Below are 18,313 nucleotides of genomic sequence, written 5' to 3'. Positions count from 1 at the left end.
AGAAATATTTTCTTAGTGGTACGGTGTGCCGAATAATGGGCGTGGCCATGTGTTGTAAAGAGGCATGGCCACATGCTACTAGTGGGAGTGGCTACATGACACTAGTGGTGTGGTCACACGACATCCCCTTTTCTTTGCACTCTGGAGGAAAGGCTAGAAATACATAGTAATGCCTCTAGTATAATAAATATATATAGTAATGCCCCCAATTTAACAATAATATATAGTAATGCCTCCGTTATAACAGGAAAATATACTGTAGTAGTGCCCCTGGTATAATAGAAATATATAGTATTGCCCTCATAATAATAGAAATATAGAGTAGTGTCCACATTATATTAGAAATTAAGTACCCCACACAGTGAAGCCAGACACATGCCTAGCCTGTGAAGAACAAAAGCTGCTCAGTGCCGATGCATCACATGAACTGAGTGAATGGAAAAAGCTGCACTGCTGATCTCAGCAAGGGACGCTGGGGGAAAGTGCAATTAGGCTCCTCTCATCACGCCAGCCACAGCCATAAAAGGGAAGCGTGATATGATGTCACCGTCACGCTCCCAGTAACGCTGACAAGTTGGAGGTGCCATCATGCAGCCAAACACCATGGTCTTGTTGCTTTGTGGCGCATTATAATTGTGGTAATGGCGGACACGGGTGCAAAGTGTGTGGCAGTAGGTACTACTGCGTACCCACTGCCAAATTCTTATGGGTACTCCGTACCCGAGCGTACCCGCATACTTGCACCAATGGGTATAAGTCTACTTCTATCTTCCTTGCTACATTCATTTCCTAGTAAGTGTAAATTTTCCTTTGGGTTTCACAACTGTTAAATATCTAACAATAGACAGTATATGACAGTGACTGGGGAGCAGCAGCAGCTGGTCCAGTAGAGTTATCTCCTCTCAGCCTAATAAATGTGTTGTTCCATGGTGCATCCTTCCACCCTTGCTGCCTGGGTATTTATAAGAGAAAAAATACAACAGACAAATGTAATAAATCAAATGTTTATTCTCCAGTTTCTTTTAAGAAAAGTCCCATTTCTGCATGTATTGGCAGAAATGAAAGGCTAAGTTGGTGCAGATACTATTTACATCCTCTGTACAGGTTTAAGTCCCAGGATATCGAAGCCCTTGGCCATCACAGCAGCTGTAGCGTCACAGAGCAACATCCTGGCCATATTCACTTTGACAATCTGACCTGCACGACAGAAGACACATTATTATCCTTTATTTATACGGCCCACATGCCATCCGCAGTGCCCAATTACAAATAAGCAAAACATACACTATAGGACAAGTACAGGGTATATAAACATAGCTGCGTCAGTAAACAGCACTGAAATAACTATCAGGGTGGCAGAAAATCGAGGGATTTGGTGCCATCAAAGGGAGTATTGAAAAGAAGATAGGTTAAGTAAGATACGTAAAAGCACATGAGGGAAGAGGGCCCTGCTCGTCAAAGCTTACATACCTTAGAATACCGAATGATGCCTATAAACTGATATTCATGATCTGCTATTCAGTTTAATTGTAAATGCCAAAAATAGGATTTTAATACCTATCGGTAAATCCTTTTTCTTGTAGTGCATAAGGGATATTGGGGGAAACTAGTACGATGGGGTATAGATGAGATCCAAAGGAGCCAGTGCACTTTAAATTTCTTCAACTTGGTGTGCTGGCCCTCCCCTCTATGTCCCCTCCCACAGGCAGTTATAGGTAAAAAAGTGCCCGAAGGAGGAAGGACATATATGAGAGAAGGAACATGATAACAAAATGTGGTGAGATTTAAACACCAGCATACCACAACATATAACAACCAGCAACGGCTGATAACAACAACAGCTGAACAGGTAACTAAAGAACAAGAACCTGCAGAAAAGTACATGCACTGTGGCGGGCGCCCAATATCCCTGATGGACTACGAGAAAAGGATTTACCGGTAGGTATTAAAATACTATTTTCTCTAGCATCCATAAGGGATATTGGGGGAAACTAGTACGATGGAGATGTCCCAAAGCTTCAAGAACGTGCAGGAAAGTGCGGAGATTGCTGCAGTACTGCCTGCCCAAACTGGGTAACCGCTTTGGCCAGGGTATCAAATTTGTAGAACTTCACAAACGTAGCCGCTCGGCATAGTTGCAAGGCCGAGACTCCACGGGCAGCCGCACAGGAAGAACCCACCGATCTAGTAGAGTGGGCCTTCAGAGACTGAGGAACCGGTAAGGCTGCCGACACATAGGCCTGTTGGATAGTAAGCCTAAGCCAACGAGCAATGGACTGCTTTGAAGCAGGGCAACCCTTCTTCTGCGCATCTTAGAGCACAAACAAGGAATCAGTCTTTCTGACCCGAGCTGTACGTTTGACAAATATTTTCAAGGCCCGCACAGCATCCAATGCCTCCGGAGGAGCAGAAGTGTCAGAACTGGACAGAACCACAAGAGGTTGATTCAAGTGTAACGCAGAGACAACCTTCGGCAGGAACTGCTGTCTAGTCCGGAGCTCCGCTCTGTTCTTGTAAAAGACCAAGTAGGGACTTTTACACGATAAGGCCCCCAATTCTGAAACACGTCGAGCAGAAGCCAGGGCCAGTAACAATCACATCTTCCACGTGAGGTACTTTTCTTCTACTGTCATCAGAGGTTCAAAACCAGGAGAAAGTTCAACACTACATTCAAATCCCAGGGTGCCGTAGGCGGCACAAAGGGAGGTTGTATGTGGCGTACTCCTTGCAAGAAGGTCTGAACTTCTGGCAACACTGCCAATTTCTTTTGAAAGAAAATGGAAAGAGCTGAAATCTGGAACTTAATGGAACCCAGACGTAAGCCTTTATCCACACCAGCCTGCAGGAAACGTCCCAAGTGAAACTCAGCAGGCGGATATGTGCGTTCCTCGTACCAAGAGACATATCTCCTCCAGATATGATAGTGTTTTGAAGTCACAGGTTTCCTGGCCTGAACCACGGTTACAATAACCTTCTTGGAAAGGCCCTTGTGGGCAAGGATGTTCCGCTCAACTTCTACGAAGTCGCTCTAAGTCCGGGTAGACGAACGGTCCTTTTTGAAGAAGATCTCTTCTGAGTGGTAGAGGCCAAGGGTTTTCGACGGACATGTCCAGAAGATCCGCATACCACGCCCTCCAAGGCCAATCCGGGGCAATTAGAATTGCCTGGACACCTTGATTCCTGATTCGCTTTAGCACTCTTGGGAGCAATGTGATCGGAGGAAACAGGTAGACCAGACGGCCAAGGCGACGCCAGTGCATCCACTGCCCTTGCCTGAGGGTCCCTGGTGCGTGAGCAATACCAGGGAAGTTTCTTGTTGAGACGAAAAGCCATCATGTCTATTTGTGGGCAAACCCACTGGTCGATGATCTACTGGAACACCAGATGGTGGAGCCCCCACTCCTTCGGGTGGAGATTGTGACGACTCAGGAAGTCCGCTTCCCGGTTGTCCACACCCGGAATGAAGATTGCTGACATGGCTCTTGCATTTCTTTCCGCCCAGAGGAGTATCTTTGACACCTCTCGCATGCAGGCTCTGCTTTTTGTCCCTCCTTGTTGATTGATATATGCCACCGCCATGGCGTTGTCCAACTGCACCTGGATCGTGTGATCCTTGAGCAGAGGAGAGGCTTGAAGCAGAGCATTGTAGATCGCCTGAAGTTCCAGAATGTTAATTGGAAGAAGGCTTTCGTGGGCTGACCACCTGCCCTGGAACTGCGCCCCTTGGGTGACAGCTCCCCATCCTCTCAGACTCGCATCCGTTGTGAGGAGGGTCCAATCCTGAATACTGAAACTCCTGCCCTCCAGGAGATTGGAGGACTGTAACCACCATAGCAGGATCCTGGCCTGAGGTGACAGCTGAATCATCTGAAGACGCGATCCGGACCACTTGCTCAGGAGATCCTACTGAAACGTTCTGGCATGGAACCTCCCATACTGGATTGCCTTGTAAGAGGCAACCATCTTTCCCAACAATTTTATGCAGAGACGCACGGACACTCGAGTAGGTCGGAGCACCATGCGAACCATCTCCTGATGTGTTTTCGCCTTGTCCTCTGGTAGAAATACCTTCTGGGCCACAGTATCCAGCAACATCCCCAGGAACAGGAGCCTCTGAGTTGGCTCCAGGTGGGACTTCTGTAAGTTGAGGATCCACCCATGGTCAGACAGAAGACGAACTGTGCGGTTGATATGGAGCACCAAAAGATCCCTGGATCTTGCCTTTATCAGAAGATCATCCAGGTAAGGGACCACACTGACCCCTTGGATCCGGAGTTAAAGCATCATCTCCACCATCACCTTCGTGAATACCCTCGGGGTAAGTCCTGAACATAAGTCCTTAATAAATTTATAGAATGTGATAGTATTAGGAATGTTAGGGACCCATGTGATGAAGTCACCTGGCCGCGGTACATGGGCCTGCATATGTGTGCTAAGAACTTCAATTATACTTCATGTTAATTGTGAGGGGTTATTTAAATTATTTTTACTATCAGTGTTCTTTGTGCAAAGTGTGTGCATCTGCATCTCTCTTCCTCCAGCATAGTATTAGAAGCCTCAGCATGATAGCACCTCTTGATATCTTTAGTAATAAGATGTGCAGTCCAGGTTCCCCCCTTTATCCTCCAAAGCTGGTAAGCTTGATTTGAAAATTTTTTGGGGAGGAGTACTGTCGAACTCCAGCTTGTAGCCTTGATAAACGAGCTTCCTGACCTCGGCGTCCTGGCAGGAGGTCTCCCAGGTGCGGCTGAAGTGACACAGTCGAGCTCCGACCTGAAGATCCCCTCGGGGTGAGTGGGCACCGTGATGCTGAGGCCTTAGTTGAAGCAGAACAGGTGGACTGTTCCTGAGAACTGGTGCTTGTAGGTTTTCTGGACTTACCTCTGGCCGCATTGGAGGCACCTCTGGCCTTCGATCGAAATCTGTGAGACCGAAAGGACTGGACAGACGGCCCCGGATAGGAGCATCTTACCGGCGGGCCTCAGAGGGGAGAAACGTGGATTTCCCAGCCGTAACTTTGGAAATCCAGGTATCCAATTCGACCCCAAAAAGCCTTTCCCCAGAAAAGGGGAGAGATTCCACACTATGTTTGGATTCTGCGTCCGCAATCCACTGACGCAACCACAAGGCCCTGTGCGCCGACACTGCCATGGAAGACGTCCGGGCATTAATGTTCCCCATCTCCTTGAGGGAATCTCAGAGGACACGTGTAGTGTCCTGAATGTGCTTCAGTAGGGTGACCACAGTAACTAAGGGCATATCCCCCGAGAGACCCCCCTGAATTTGAATGGCCCAAGAATGAATAGCATGGGTCATCCAGCAACCCGCAATAACCGGTCTTTGTGAGAGGCCGGCTGCAGTGAATATAGACTTTAGTGTATTGTCTGTCTTCCGATCCCCGGAATCCTTCATGGTAAAGCAGCCCGGGGCAGGTAGCACCGCCTTTTTAGAAAGGCGAGAGACTGAGACATCCATGCCGGGGGTTCCTCCCAAAATTTTCTACCTTCAGGAGCAAACAGGAAAGTGCGCAAAAACTTTTTGGACACTTGGAATTTTTTGTCTGGAATTTTCCAGGCCTGTTTGAATAAGTCATCTAACTCTGGAGGATCAGGGAAAGGGACATTGGGCTTGTTTGGTACAAAGAAAACGACTGCTGTGATGCAGTGTCCTCCAGAGGGAGCTTTAACACATCCCTTGAGGGTTACAAAATGAGGGTTTCAATACCCTGAGTGGGATCAGGATCCCGACTAACGGGATCCAGGTCATCCCCATCATCTTGTATATGGTCATCAGTATCAGATAATAGAGCAGGTGAACCACGCTTCTGAGGACCTGCATGAGAGAGGGGGGGCTGTGCATCAGCCCTAGCAGCTAAAACTGCAACAGCTTGTTGCAGCAGCTGAGTTTTCTGCACATAAGCAGTGAGCTGGGATGACATATCTGACATAGTCTTAAGAGACCCTAACCAGTGGGGCTCTGGACCCTCTCCCACAACCTAGTCACTAATTTGTTAAGATTGACTGCATTGCTCATAGGAAACAGTCATTAGATAATGGAGAGAATCTGGTGTGAGATACTGCACAGCTTGTGCTTACCCATAGTTAGAATGCAAGCCTGCCCTACTGTATGTGAGAGGAGACAGAGGGGATACCAGCACACCCTGAGCTGCACAGCCCTAGTCCTAGTGAGACTGTCAGCTCTGTAATCACAGTAAACACTACTAAATACAGTCCTAATTAGGCTCAGGATAGTGTACACAAGCGCCTCTCCCCCTTAGCTACACCCTGTACCTGTTTCCAGCGTGTATGTGAGGCAGGGAGCGCTGAGTGTGTGCTGTAGATGGCTGCTGTAAGTAGAGGAAAGCGCCAAAACGCTGCTGATCCCGCTCTGAGGAAACTCCTCCCCATCCAATGGCGCCAGAGCTGTACATCTTATTTATACTGGCAAAGTCTCCAAATAAACTTAAAACCTCACACAAGTGCTTAGTTAAGCAGTTTTTTGCCAGTGTACACACGGGGGATCCTAGCGGGACCCCCAGGGAGGGTCCCATACGCCGTGCCCATGGTCAGCTGCACTTTGAACCGGGGACCCTCCTAGCGGGGTCTCCGGTTTGTACTCACCACCGATGTCACCAGCACACCCAGTTGAAGAAATTTAAAGTGCACTGTCTCCTTTGGACCCCACCTATACCCCATCGTACTAGTTTCCCCCAACATCCCTTATAGATGCTAGAGAAATTTGCATAATGGCTATGTTCCATCTTTATGAGTAGCAATACATACAGGCAAGTAGTCTCCAACAGTGTGTGTCATTAAATGGGGAACATATGATGAAACACGAAACCTGAGCTGTGTAGAGTTTATCATTCCAAATGAGGGATGAAGCACCCAATAGTACATAGCCAGAAGAATAAATGCTGACATAACTTCCATCTCCAAGAGGGTATACCCATTTTCACTTTAGAGATTAAAAAGAAAAATGCTTTGGCGTATTACCATAAAATCACTGACACAAATCGCCGTTTGAAAAAAGGGTTCGTAGAGAAAAAGTTTGCATTGTGTGGATTTTAAGTGATGTTTTAGGACACTAGTGGTACAGACATTGGGGGTATAATTACTAAGACATAGGTTGCAGAGGTGGGGCTGCTGCGCAGTCCAAAGTTCAAATAGGGGAGCCACACCAACTGTCACCCCATACACTGCCAAACATCACCAGCCCGGGACTCACCGGCAGTTGGTGTGGCTCCTCTATTTGAATTTTGGACTGTGCTGCAGCCCCGCAACTGCCACTGGCAAGGAAGTCCAGGAACAGAGCATATATTCATTGTACCTAACGGAGTTTGTCATGTTTGAGGGTATGTGATCGGTAGCTTTGACAACTCCCTTCTTGGTAACTCTAATCCATTGTCTCTGGGCTGATGATTTGGATCAGACATTCTGGAATGATTTGATCTGCTCTGGAGCATAATTGCAGATAAGCTTTTTATTTGTGAGCACATGTGAATACATTTTTATCTAGACAAATTCATGTTTTATATTTCTTCTACAGTTAAATACTGAAAATATATCAAAGTCTGCGACATTTATTTTATTCTGAAATAAAAGTGTTGCCAAAACTTGGCTTTGAAGTGCCTTGAAGATATAATGTGCAGCAAATTCCTCTATGCAGTGAGTAGTGTATTTGTATACAAAGAGAGCTCTATGCTCCTGTTTTTATTTATTATAATCAGGTATTAAGACTTGTATAAGGAAACAAAAGATTTGGATATTTTTTTAAAGCTTCACTGCACACTTAATTAGGCAGGAAAACTACTACCGATCATATTATACAGAAACTATTCTATTTCCCCCACAATGAGTTCATAGTAGGTAATGTCCCTTGCAATTTTTTTTATTTCTTTTTTTACAAAAAGGGGTTATTGTTTATGTGAAAGATATTTTCATGAGTCTATCCAAACTAAGTAAAAGATTTTGTACCTTACCTCTGTTTGTATGTTTAATAACTGAGAGAAAGAAAGAATGAATGAAAGGTTTGTCTATATTGATAATGCAGTATAGTGAACTGGACAAGAGATTGGTATGTATTTAGCGTTAACACATAAATGTGGGATACTTGACGCTAAGGTCATTATATGTGTATTACTTTGGTGGCACAAAACCAGGTCTAAAAGGAATTGCGTAAGTCGCTCTTACAAATTTGTAGTTAGGACGTATTGGCATTGCAACTGGGGCTACTTGTTTATGGTTGGCGAGGTACAAGGCGAATGTTTTAAAAAGGTTGTGCAAAGCAATGCCTCTTAAGGTCATCTGAGATGCCACAGGTACGTAATTATCGACGTGGCTAGAAAAGCAAAAGTCGCAAATTGCACCATATCCCAATAATTAGAGAGATTAGTTATTAATAAGACCCAAGGTATTGTATCACTAGTATGGGGAAAGTAAGTTTCCTATAACGGTTTAATTGTCTGGTTTGAATGTGTTTCAAGGTAAGGTAGAGTCTCTGGAATATTTTCTATGATATTATGATATATTCCAATCATGTACTAACCAGTCTGTCTGTCCTTTTCAACGCAGTAGCAGTTATCATAGAACTCTGTGAAGGTGGTGGATAGCTCATAGAGGTAATCACATAATGTGTGCAGCAGGAGGTCATCCAGGATCTTCAACAGAATCTCGGGGAATCTCAGGATGCACTTGCTCAGTTTCCACTCCTTTTCGTGCTGCAGAGTGATCTCTGTTTCCTGAGCAGCCTTTTGCAGAACCTCATCGCTGATGTTTGCCAGCCGTGCTATAGACCTAGCAAAATACTGATGTTGCACATAAATTGAATTCATATATGTCTTACTATGTACAGGTTACATCTCAGTCTGCCCGCTGCCCACGCATGTAGGAGATGGGAACCTTACCGGATTATTATATAGATATAAAGTGCTCTGTCTCTCACTCTAATCTAGATGTGCATTAGATTTCTTTACACTCTTAGGTATATGATTCATAGATATGAAAGGCATCAGGTACCTTATTCTGGTAAAGGCATATAGGAGATAAGCTGCTGTGTTCCCCCGATCATCCAGCATTTTGTCAAAAGAGAAGATATAGTCATTCATCCTGTTGTGGGACAAGTCTGCATATTTAATACATCCAAAAGCAACAGCTCTCTGCGCAGCTACCAACTCCTCAGGCGTGAGGACCTTAAGGGAAAAAAACAAGAAACATGTACTATAACTGGGACACTATACCGCCTATAGCAATGATCTGTCAGAGTAAGGATAAGCTGCTTTCGTTACAATTAGAGTTGGGGAACACACACCCAATACCATACTACAACCTGTATCTCACACACATCTCCTGATACTGGCAGCATCCAGGTGGCACAGTGAGGGCAGCTACATGCCACTTCAGATGCTGCTTTTATCTTCACACATTGATTTTTAAAATTAAACCAAGTTCAAAGTGAAAAGTTCCCAATCTGTCTACTCCTTCAGTAGGAGGCTGGTATGAGCTGACTAAAGAGAAAGCAATGATAAGCTACAACTGGTTTAAATGTGTTTGAATAAAAGAATCTCCATATTTACTTTTCTCTTTCATCCACTAGGGGACACTGGAGCAGTCTTAGACATTAGGGGTGTGAAGCTTGCAACCGGAGGTGTGGCACAATCTAAAATTAGCATTGTCGGCACAGCCAGCTCCTCCCCCTTCACATCCCTCCTCCCTCAGTTTGAAAAATTGTGCCAAGGAGGTGCAAGCAGAGGGGAGCTCTTGCTCCCTGAAGATTTATTTAATTATTTATTTATTTATATTATTTTCTCTTTATTTATGACCCAATCCCTCCTAACTAAAGGGAGGGTGCAGGTTTTAAAAAAAACAAACAAAAAAAACGGTAAATGCCCGATCCCACCTAAATGAAAGGGGGTGCAGGCTTTACCAGAAGAAAAGGCTGTGTCCCCCTAATAAAAGGGGGACAAAGTTCAGGATTCAGAGACAATGATTCCCACTACAGGGGTTGGCATCTCTATACTGACACCAACTGTGAGCACTGTTTGTTTTAGATTAGCTAGCCCCGCAGGAGTTGCAGTAAATCCCAGCGTTAGGCTCACAGCGGTGGCCGGAAGATCCTCAGCCACCACGAACACTGATTACGGCGGCGGGGAGATCTCGGTCAGCGGCGCAGCAGGGAGCGCGTGCGCCTGGCCGGAGTTTTTTTTTTCTTGTTTTTTTTCTACCCAACCTAGAGTGAGGAGTCCCAACGTGCAGCTCATAACGGCGGCCGGAAGATCCTCAGCCGCCACTGATAGTGTGGATCGGTTAGACAGCGACGGGGAAATCACGGTCAGCGGTGCAGCAGGGAGCGCGTGCGCCTGACCGAAGTTTTCTACCCGCCTCAGACGTGCAGCTCATACCGGCGGACGGAAGATCCTCAGCTGACACTGTGGATCGGTTAGACAGCAGCGTGCAGCTCATAGCGGTGGCAGGAAGATCCTCAGCCACCACTAACGATGTTAATCACGGCGGCGGGGAGATTACGGTTAGCGGCGCAGCGGGGAGCGCATGCGCCTGACCGGAGCTTTCTACCAGACTTAGAGTGAACAGCGTCCTCAGATAGAAGATATGTCAAGAGGGGCACAGATGGCTAATATTCCCTAAGGTACAGTTTTATGTTAACTGTAGAAGTCACTAAAAAATTTCAATTGCGGCCATCTTAAAAGGATGGTGCAGGCGCCAAATAGGGTTAGGGGGAAGATACGCCCCCTATCCTTAAGCAAACCAGTTGGATCAGAGGGAGGGATATCACACTAGATAGAGCTCCCTCTGCTGTTAACACTTATGGTAATGAAAATGATCTCCTGTAATGACATACAATTTTTAAGTTATATTTTCAAGGGATTTCTATTAAAGGATCCTGTGGAAAATAAAAGGAAGCGATGGTTTGTCAACCACAACATCGAAGCAGAATCACAGTTGGATGTGCATTGGGTTGCAGAACGGCTGGTATTGAGAGAAAAAAAAAAAAGGAATAAAGAAAAACATTTTCTGTAAAAACCTTTTGATAACGTATTATACAGCCACTTGAATCCAGTTTACCTTTGCTTCATTCATACTGTACGTCACAGTCTTTCTCTTCCTAGTTTAAAGGGTGAAAGCACTGCAGACTGGTCTGGGATGGGATTTAATCAATATGTCTAAAGCACCAACCAAGACCTATTATGTTGGGGATCTCCACGGAGATGGCAGAATCCCACAAACAGCACTCTGAATGGGCTGCGGGATTCTCAGACGATGGAAGAATTTATCATCAGGTTAAGGCCACCCGCGCAAGCATTAACAACTGTGCGCAAGGCAGTTAAATGACCTCTTCCTATTGTACCGGAATAAGAGGAAGAGGAGGGTCTCGGATTTCCAGGGCTCCCAATATTTCTACGGCCTTTCTCCTCCTAGTCAAATAGGTGATAGTCAGGCTGAGTGGTATGTATTCGGTATGGTAAATAGGAACGCAAGAATTACTGTGGTTGCTCAAAGAAAGGTGCACTAAAGTTAACTGCCCTGGAGTGTGCGACTCTAAAAATGGGCACACAACCAAGGGGCAGTAATCCGTCACAGTTCGGAAAACATACCCTGACATACACTGTATTTTAACATTTAAATATGGGCTGCGGTCCTTTTCAAAACAGAGTAATTCATAGTTAGAATTACTCCATCCGCAGGGGTATAACAAAATGACCAGAAACAATACGGAGACCCCTTCCTACCCTACAGTAGGAGTGGAAAAAGGAGGCTGGCTCTCGTAAAGGAGAGCGAACCGTTACAGGCGTAAACAACTACAGAAGCACAGTAAATGCTTCCAGACTCCCAAATACTGTTTTTACCTAGCGGAATATGTCCGGGAGTTAACCACTTATACTTACAGGCTAAGAACGTTAGCAGCCCGATCTGGGCTATATCTCTCAATGGTTTCTATGACTAACAGACTTTCGGATTCCACAGAAGGGGAAAGGATCCCATAAGAATGGGGGGGGTTTCCCTTGCCTAGTCTGTTAATGGGGCATTCTTTATTATGGCAGTCCCACACAAAAAAAAAAAAAAAAAGTCGAGGTAGGTTGCAATTGACATGACAATCCAACTTATAGTTGCATGACCTCACAGGGACCTGGGAGGTTCGTGTTTCGGTAAAGAAGATATAGTTACCGGGTTGGGAGGCAATTTCCCTGGGAGGGGAAGCCTTCTTTTGGTCCAATTATCTTCAGACAAGAGGAGTGAGACTATATCTCTGTCTACCGGGTATTATAGAAATATACCCGTAGACAGTTGCAGTTATTCTGGTCCATTATTAACTTATTTTGGTTCTTAGTCTCGTGCTGGAGAGACTATTCCTAATAGCCAGTAGTTATAGCTCACCTTGGACCCCCTATGGGGGGGGTAAGGGTTGGAAAGGTCTAGGTAGATCGAGTCCGAAGATGGAGAAGAGAAGTTTGTATCAACAGGTTTTATCTCCATATATTAACGATAGATATTGACAACGCCTAGGCTGTCATTCCATTCAAAGGCGTTACCGAAGACAATTCGGAAATTACTACACAACGGGTGCCTGTGGCCTAACGCATACCGTGTCCGCCCGTAATGCGTGAACCCCCAGGTTTGATACCCAGCGGGGAGCGACAAGAGGATTTTGGTACTTACCGATAAATCTATTTCTCTGAATCCTCTAGGGGACACTGGAGTCCTATACAGTAGGGGTGTGAAGCTTGCAACCGGAGGTGTGGCACAATCTAAAATTAGCATTGTGTGCACAGCCGGTTCCTCCCCCTTCACATCCCTCGTCCCTCAGTTTAGAAAATTTGACTGAGAGAATAGGACATGATACTTGAGCACATGGCGAGGAACCGAACCGTACAACCTATCAAACAGCACCCAAGAACTCTTAACTGAAAAACTAATGCTGTTTGTACAAACTGTGTAAAATCCACATTAGGCACAGAGCCACAATGTGATTTGATCCTATGACCTTGTTCGTCAAAGTCCAGGGATTACCTATGTGAGCCACAAGAGTCCTTTGAATAGGAAGCGTGAACCCAGCAGGCCGACAGCACCGAGGCGGGCGTCCAGTGTCCCCTAGAGGATTCAGAGAAATGGATTTATCGGTAAGTACCAAAATCCTCTTTTCTCTTTCATCCACTAGGGGACACTGGAGTCCTATACAGTAGGGGACGTCCCAAAGTTAACCCCCAGGGAGGGAGTGCTGTCGTTGGCCTGCAAAATTAAACGTCCGAACTTAGAGTCCCCGGACGCAAAAGCATCAACCTGTAAATTCTTGCGAACCTGTGGGCTGAGGACCACAATGCCGCCTTGCAAAGTTTAGTGGAAACCCCTCTGGCCGCCGCCCAGGAGTCGCCCACTGGTCGGGTGGTATGAGCACCCGTCTGAAACGGAACCTGTTTGCCACAGGAAATGTGAGTTTGCCGACCGGCAATTCTAGACCCAGACTGCTCAGATGCTGGCCAACACTTCTGAGGCTCATTACAAGAAACCAAGAATGGTCCGACTTACTGAAGGACGATGTAACTTGTAGGCAAAACCCGGTAAACTCGGACACAGCCCAGGATACGCCTCTATCTGCGCGACCCGGAAAATATACTACAATTTGTTCGGATACTCGAAACTCCGAGACAACCATAGGAAGGAAAGCTGCTTTTGTACCGAGATCTATCCTAAAAGCTCCCAACCCAGAAAAACCGCCTGGCCGGAGCCAAGGCCAGCATTAATGTGACCGTCCAAGATAGATATTTCAGGTCTGTTTAAACACCAAATTTAAGCGTCAAGACGCAGAAAGAGGACGAAGAAAGGGGTTGGATCCCCCGAACCCCTTGTAAAAAAGTTTGAACCTCTGGCAAGGATGTTAACCGCTGTCGAAATAGGATGGATGGAACCGAAACTTGACCGTTCAGAGAACCCAGCCTCAGTCCTACTTCCTGACCTGCCGAAAGGAAAAGTAGAAGTCTGGAGAAGTGGAAGTCTGGAGAAGTGGAAGTCCGCCGAAGTCCAGCCATCTCATGACACCAGCCCTAGTACCTCTACTAAGGCTTGTAGTAGTGTATGTCTGTGACCGGTCTCCTATCGGCAATCATCGTAAAAATAGTCGATCCTGGTATCCCTCCGTTTCATAGGATCCGGGTTTCAATAACCGCATCGTTAAAAGCAGCCTGTTTCTGGATGTTGTAACGGTCCCTGAGATAGCAGGGCCCCTATCTGAGATAACCTTCACGGATCTTCCGTTATTAACCCATGCAGCGGGCCAATCTGGTGCGATTAGAATCACAGACACTCGCTCTCTTTTCAACCCTTTTCAGAACCCAGAGAATGAGTTGGAAAGGTGGAATAATGTAAACCCTCCTGTAACACCAAGAAAGTGTTAATGTGTCCACTCCTTCAGCTGTTGGACCCTTTGTCCCGGATACATGCTTTGTGGCTTCCTTTAACGCCATTCCGTTCTTTTTTCCTCCTTGACGGTTTACGTATGCCGTTGTCGTGACGGTGTTCGACCGCATCCTTATGTGTTGACCCATGACCTGGCCCCTTTGGCCAAGAAAGAGGTATTCTCCAGGAGCATCCAACTGCTCCGAAACTAATGCTATTGTAAGACGGCGCCCCAACCTTTGAGGCTGGCAGGAACCACCAATCCCAAATGTCGAATCTCTAGCCTGTTGCGAGATTCCTGTGCAATGACAAATAAAGTAAGGCAATGCATAAGCGTGGTGGAAGTCGGAGTCTTCTACTTAGACGCTAGTGTGACCTTGCTCCCTGAGCAATGAGGTTCATCTGTAATGGACGGGAATGAAGCTTGTCACCAACTTCCAGAAAAATTTCACACAGCGGTGTAGAAAATCGTCCCGGACCTCAGTACCTGAGCCACTAATCTCTGTAGGTCCTGGACCGTGTTCTTTGGTAGGAATCCTCTCAGAAGTACCCTGTCCAAGAGGAGACCGAGGAGTCGAATCCGTTGAGTTGGCCAGAGGTTGGATCTCTGGAAATTTACAATCTCCCCATGTTGACCGAGGATGGATGGGATGTCTGAACATCCCTGATCAACTGGATTCGATATGATGCATTGATTAGTATGTCGCCTAGATAAGGACCAATCGTGACTTCAACAGTCCCGAGTCTGTCACCATGAATGCCATGATCTTCTGTCAACAGTCTTGGGGTCAGTGACAGACTGAACGGCAAGACCCTGAATCGGTAGCGATCCCTCAGCAGTGCAAACCTTAAGTAAGCCTGGTGAGGGGCCCAGATTGGGATATGCAGATCTGTATGTTCTAAACTTGCAATGATCAACTGCATTGATTTCAGCTTGAATTTGTAGACACTTAGAAACCGGTTTAAAACTTTTAAATTGAGTATCGGCCGGACTGTGTCTGACTTGGCATTGACAAAAGTATTGGAGTAGAGAGCCCTTCCTCACTGAGAGGCGGCAACCGGGAGAATGACCTCTGAACGTAGCAATTTTACCATTGCCGGCAGTAGTTCTTATACTTTCTGAGGGCACGAGGCAACTTCAGACTTTCACCCACCAAGGGGAATCCCAGGTGAGCCGTGAGACCGTCAAGTCATCATTTGTCAGCAGATTCATTCCGCTTTCTGGTTGCCTGTGACCGGCCTCTACCTCTGCCCCCACGTACTTGTGCATCAAAAAAAAATATATATTTTTTTTATTTATTTATTTTTTGTCTCGGCTCGCAAGGACTGAGCTCTAAAAGAATTATTTGCTGGTCTCGAATAACCTCTCCTAACCTGTGTAATGGTTCTTATATAGGGAGTAGGCAGACAAGTGGACGCCGTAGCTTGCGAAATCCACATGTCCAACACTGGACCGAAAACCATCTCATCCTCAAAGGGGGGTATTCTACCTCACCTTGGTGTGAATATCCCTAGAGGCTTGACACAAGTGTGAAGCTGAATCTTGAATGTGTTACGCCAGTTGTGTAACTTCTTCCAAGCCATTTTCCCTCTAAATAGCCTGTACTATGCGTCCAGACCATGCTCCCATGGCCTTGTTAACTCACGCGCAGACGACCGTAGGTCTCTGATGCCACAAAAATTGACGCTAAAGCTGCGTCAACCTCTTAAGGTCGTTATATGAGGTAACGGTAAGATTGTCTTTTTCGACAACCTTCCTAGGAAAACACCCACAAGCGGTGGAAACTCCCACTTATCCATTATATTCTTAGGAAGGGGATAAGTTACTGGAAGCCCTTTTTGGAAATTGAAAACGTTAGTCAGGTTGGTTCCAAAACCGTCTCCATTTGAGACTGGAGGGGTTTAGGAATTGGAAAACGCTACTGAACGCGCTTTTGGAAATCGAACAATTCGAATCTACGGGCTCCTATACTTATTGTACCTTAAAGTCTAGGATCACAGATTGTTGTGATTGCCGTGTCCTCTTTTGGAAATTCGGCGTCTAGGTTAGATTCAATCAACTCACCCATTGTATCAATGAGAAGACCCGCTTCCTTCTTGTTTCCGGCACGAGAGGAAGAGGCCCTTTTAACCGCCTTGCACCTTGTTACCGCTTGTGCGAGAGGCGTTTATTTTTATTTTATTTATTTATTTTTTATTTATTTTTTTTAAACCTGATGAGCAAGTCATCCATCGTCTTTGAGAATCCCGCAGCACTGATTGTTGCATGTGGAATTCCGGTCTCCCATCGGAGATTCAATCTGCAAGGTTATCCTTGTTCTAGCCGGAGCCCTGCTCCCGGGTGGAGCGTCCCTGACTAAGTAGGAATCGCACACCCCGGGACTGTGTGCTTTTGTTGATACCTTACGTACAAACATAACAGGCCTCTGTCCCGTTGGAGGTCTTTGCATGAAACCTGTCATGGAAAACCCCCTACCAGGATATCTCGTGGCGCTTTCACCCTTTAACTAGGAAGAGAAAGGCTATGAGAGATGACGGAAGCAAAGTTATCAGATCCGGCTGGAATTACTGTTCCATTCTTATATAGAAACTAGAACAGGACAAAAAATAAGAATTTACTTACCGATAATTCTATTTCTCATAGTCCGTAGTGGATGCTGGGAACTCCGTAAGGACCATGGGGAATAGCGGCTCCGCAGGAGACAGGGCACAAAAGTAAAAGCTTTATGACTAGCTGGTGTGCACTGGCTCCTCCCCCTATGACCCTCCTCCAAGCCTCAGTTAGGATACTGTGCCCGGACGAGCGTACATAATAAGGAAGGATATTGAATCCCGGGTAAGACTCATACCAGCCACACCAATCACACCGTACAACCTGTGATCTGAACCCAGTTAACAGCATGATAACAGCGGAGCCTCTGAAAAGATGGCTCAGAACAATAATAACCCGATTTTTGTAACAATAACTATATCCAAGTATTGCAGACAATCTGCACTTGGGATGGGCGCCCAGCATCCACTACGGACTATGAGAAATAGAATTATCGGTAAGTAAATTCTTATTTTCTCTGACGTCCTAGTGGATGCTGGGAACTCCGTAAGGACCATGGGGATTATACCAAAGCTCCCAAACGGGCGGGAGAGTGCGGATGACTCTGCAGCACCGAATGAGAGAACTCCAGGTCCTCCTCAGCCAGGGTATCGAATTTGTAAAATTTAGCAAACGTGTTTGCCCCTGACCAAGTAGCTGCTCGGCAAAGTTGTAAAGTCGAGACCCCTCGGGCAGCCGCCCAAGATGAGCCCACTTTCCTTGTGGAATGGGCTTTTACAGATTTTGGCTGTGGCAGGCCTGCCACAGAATGTGCAATCTGAATTGTACTACAAATCCAACGAGCAATCGTCTGCTTAGAAGCAGGAGCACCCAGCTTGTTGGGTGCATACAGGATAAACAGCGAGTCAGATTTTCTGACTCCAGTCGTCCTGGAAACATATATTTTCAGGGCCCTGACTACGTCCAGCAACTTGGAGTCCTCCAAGTCCCTAGTAGCCGCAGGTACCACAATAGGCTGGTTCATGTGAAACGCTGAAACCACCTTAGGGAGAAATTGAGGGCGAGTCCTCAGTTCTGCCCTGTCTGAATGAAAAATTAGGTAAGGGCTTTTATAAGATAAAGCCGCCAATTCTGAGACACGCCTGGCTGAAGCCAGGGCTAACAGCATGACCACTTTCCATGTGAGATATTTCAATTCCACAGTGGTGAGTGGTTCAAACCAATGTGATTTTAGGAGACTCAACACTACATTGAGATCCCAAGGTGCCACTGGAGGCACAAAAGGAGGCTGTATATGCAGTACCCCTTTGACAAACGTCTGAACTTCAGGCAGTGAAGCCAGTTCTTTTTGGAA

The 18,313-nt window shown here is 46.1% G+C and overlaps 1 protein-coding gene across 3 annotated transcripts in view; it reads right to left on the bottom strand.

Annotated features, from left to right (window-relative positions):
- Positions 1 to 990: 990 nt before the first annotated feature.
- The window catches only part of RARS1 (arginyl-tRNA synthetase 1), a 190,295-nt gene continuing 172,972 nt past the window's right edge, over positions 991 to 18,313 (bottom strand). For all 3 annotated transcript variants that reach the window (XM_063928231.1, XM_063928232.1, XM_063928233.1), the window contains exons 13-15: positions 9,018 to 9,190; positions 8,548 to 8,795; positions 991 to 1,197 (exon numbers count right to left, since the gene is read on the bottom strand). In XM_063928231.1, the coding sequence (XP_063784301.1) occupies positions 1,088 to 1,197; positions 8,548 to 8,795; positions 9,018 to 9,190 (531 nt within the window). In that variant the 3' untranslated portion in view covers positions 991 to 1,087. The remainder of the gene's footprint in view (positions 1,198 to 8,547; positions 8,796 to 9,017; positions 9,191 to 18,313) is intronic.

This window comes from Pseudophryne corroboree, chromosome 6, assembly GCF_028390025.1.
Source record: "Pseudophryne corroboree isolate aPseCor3 chromosome 6, aPseCor3.hap2, whole genome shotgun sequence".
NCBI classification, from domain to species: domain Eukaryota; kingdom Metazoa; phylum Chordata; class Amphibia; order Anura; family Myobatrachidae; genus Pseudophryne; species Pseudophryne corroboree.
The sequence above is the reverse complement of the archived record's forward strand: the minus strand, read 5'-3'. Positions and strand labels throughout refer to the sequence as shown.